The 3,150-nt window shown below is 30.9% G+C and overlaps 1 protein-coding gene across 1 annotated transcript in view; it reads right to left on the bottom strand.

Annotated features, from left to right (window-relative positions):
* The window catches only part of LOC105622359 (E3 ubiquitin-protein ligase RBBP6), a 40,569-nt gene that overhangs the window by 5,646 nt on the left and 31,773 nt on the right, over positions 1-3,150 (bottom strand). Inside the window, 1 exon segment of the mRNA XM_012203786.1 lies at positions 1,396-1,647. Coding sequence (XP_012059176.1) covers positions 1,396-1,647 — 252 coding nt within the window.

Genomic DNA, 3,150 nt, shown 5'->3' on the forward strand with positions numbered 1-3,150 from the left:
AACTTTATGATGCAGACACAAATCGACTAATGTTTCTATGGGGTTATGTTGACAGATGCCCAAGTTTATTGTATGACGTCTATGATCTATTTATTTCGACCACTACTTACCGCTAAAGCCATCTATAAGAAAACGGCGGAAGCAAAGTTGTACACCTAATATATGTCAATTATATAAAATTTAAATAAAAAATAATGAAAGAAACTTACATGTAAAAGTTGTATGGAATATATTTGAGGTTCTGTCTGTTCGAGAGTTAAGGATCGAATAATACAATAAATAAATATTAACAAGAAGCATTGAAGAGAAGGAGATATCAAGGGATCATAATAAATAAAAATATGCAATATTTAAATGCTCCGTTTATAAATTCAATTCGTGTGTCTATTTTTGTATTATTTCCGATATTAGAGAAGATGAAGGTAGTGAGTCTAATTGATAAGATTCTTTTTTTATCCTATCCTAGGATATTTCCATAACAAAAACTTGGATAAAATTATTAAAATTCTATTAAATAATGGATATCCATTAAACTTATCTTTGACCAGAAAAAGATTGCCCAGATAAAAAAAATACCAGATAAAAAATTTGAAGATTAATAGAGGTTCCAATAATTTGAATAAACTTCAACGATAATAAAAATGTTAAAGAGTTAAACGTAGGTATTACCATATCATTCTTACTCAAGATTCCTGAGAAAATAAAAAAAATTTTTAAGAAAGATCCTACTATTAGTATAGTAGTGGCATATATTGGCATCAAACTAAGTAAATTTATTAAAATTCCGAAGTATAAGCTTCCTACATTGTTGCGCATTAACATAGTTTATAAAATTAATTGCATGGAATGTAATTACGACTTATATGGGACAAACTTGCAGAGCTTTAAAAACAAGGATTAACGAGCACAAGAATCACATCAATTGAAAAAACGACATAGCGTTCAGTGACTAGAGAACACAGATTGGAGACGTAATGCAATTTTAATTGGGATAACATTAGAATCTTTGATGAGGAAAAATTTTACAGAAAAGACTATGTGCATCGGAAATGATATACATACAAAATTAGACACATGAATTGAATTTAAAAAGGGACACAAAGCGTTTAGATCCTACATATTTTTATTTATTATGATTTGTTACTCCCTTCTCTTCAATGCTTTTTGTTAGGTCAACATTTATTTATTGTATCATTCGATCCTTGGCTTTCGAACAGACAAGAATAAATTTATTTATACACCGTTATCCTGTGTCGATTTATAAAAACAAATAATTTCATTTTATTTATTTCGAGTGAGCCTTGAATTTTTCTTATATTGATCCAAGAAAAAGCTTAATGTTCTTTAATTAAAGAGTAATCATCTCAGATTCGATACAATGTCCAACAACATTACCTCTCGTCCCTCAATCTATCACGTTCATCATTATCACGATCCTTGGACGAATGCTCCCGATCTTCTTGATCCCTCAGGGAGCGCTGCCTCTCGCGATCGTCCCTCGATGATCTCTCGGAATGTTCGACACCCGGTGGCGAAAGATCGTAGTAGCCCTCAGTACCAGGCGGTGCTACGTCATCGAATCGTTTATGTGATGAAGAATCCCTCAAAGGACTGTTAAAACGCTGCGATGGATGAGGTCCGGAATATCTGTTGACAGAAGATCAGTATAGTACTTGATACATTAGTATTATCCTGCTAAACATTAGATATTCTTAAGCCTTCTTTTTTTTTTAAATATATATTGTCTTTTTATAGAATACAGCGCGCGAAGAACGCCGTTGCGAATAATTGTTAGTAACGAATTTATTTAATGTCAAAGTATATCGAGAAAATTAATCATGTTAAGATACTCTTAGAGAAAAAAGAAACTCAGAGAATAGTTTGTTCCTTTCTTCCATTCTTCCGTCAATTCCGAGGTTTATTTGCCACATCTGTGGTGTATGGAAGACACCTATTTAATAAAAATTCAAATAATTAAGACAAAAATATGTTAATTTTTTAACAAAATTATTGCACTTTTTGATTTCCATATAGCTGAAAGAAATCACAATCACCTCTTGCCGATATTTTGTTAAAATTATTAACTAAAAAAATCATGAAATACAGAAAGCAACATTTGTAACTTTGAGCTGCTTTAAAATAGCTGATGAAAAATATATATTTTCATGACTACAATTAAGTGAATGAATATTCAAATAATTATATATAAATTAGATATAAAAATTAAATTGTCAGATTATCAGTCTTTTGAAAGAGTGACCGAAAAAATCGCACGTTTTCTGAGCTCTTGGTTTTGGAACTGAACTGTGTGCTAAATTTTTCTTTATATTGATACTTTAATCACAGAGAAGTTTGAAATTGAAAGTGACAATTATTAACAAAGGATAGAAAAAGTCCATTCTTGAATTATTATAGGTCTGCAAGGTCCGACATTTTAAAAAGGTTAATCTAGCCGAGTGTATAGCAATTGCTCACATCGCTAATTGGCTAATTTAAAATAATATAATATAAAACAATTAAAAATTACTAGAAACCGGCCAATGTGAGCCAATGTGGTATGTGCATTGAATTGTGCAAGTGCGCCGCTTCCGATCCAGCCGATGAAGGTAAGATCGATTAAATCACACTTATTTTGGTGATTTTGTAAATCAATTATTTTAGAAAAAAAAAAAAAATTGCACAGATTCCCCCTGGTAATACGTAACTCCTCTCTTCCAGCTCCTCATCCAGCTATGATAACAATTGTTTTCTCAACCTGAAACTTTCTTGTAATTAATATCTAATTGTAGAATCATTTGGCATATAGTTCAGTCTAAAAATTGAAGACCTAAAAAATGGACGAAAACACTACCTTTTTTCGGTCATTCTTTACGTTTGATTTATTTATATTATGACATGATACATTTTTAATGAATAGTCCCGAATCTGATATCGAAAATAAATGGAAATAAGCTTTTTTTTCATTACAAATGTTGATTTGGCCCTGAATTCACCTGATTCAGAAACCATGCAGACGTGTCAATCAGCTGGCTTGCTTCTCTCCATGATGATCCCCGATATTCTTCCTTGCTTCTCTCTTCTTGTTCCACTTTTAAATTACATTTCACAATATGCATGTTATATGTATATATATATATATATATATATATA

The sequence above is a fragment of the Atta cephalotes genome (genome assembly GCF_000143395.1).
Source record: "Atta cephalotes unplaced genomic scaffold scaffold00002, whole genome shotgun sequence".
In the NCBI taxonomy this organism is placed as follows: domain Eukaryota; kingdom Metazoa; phylum Arthropoda; class Insecta; order Hymenoptera; family Formicidae; genus Atta; species Atta cephalotes.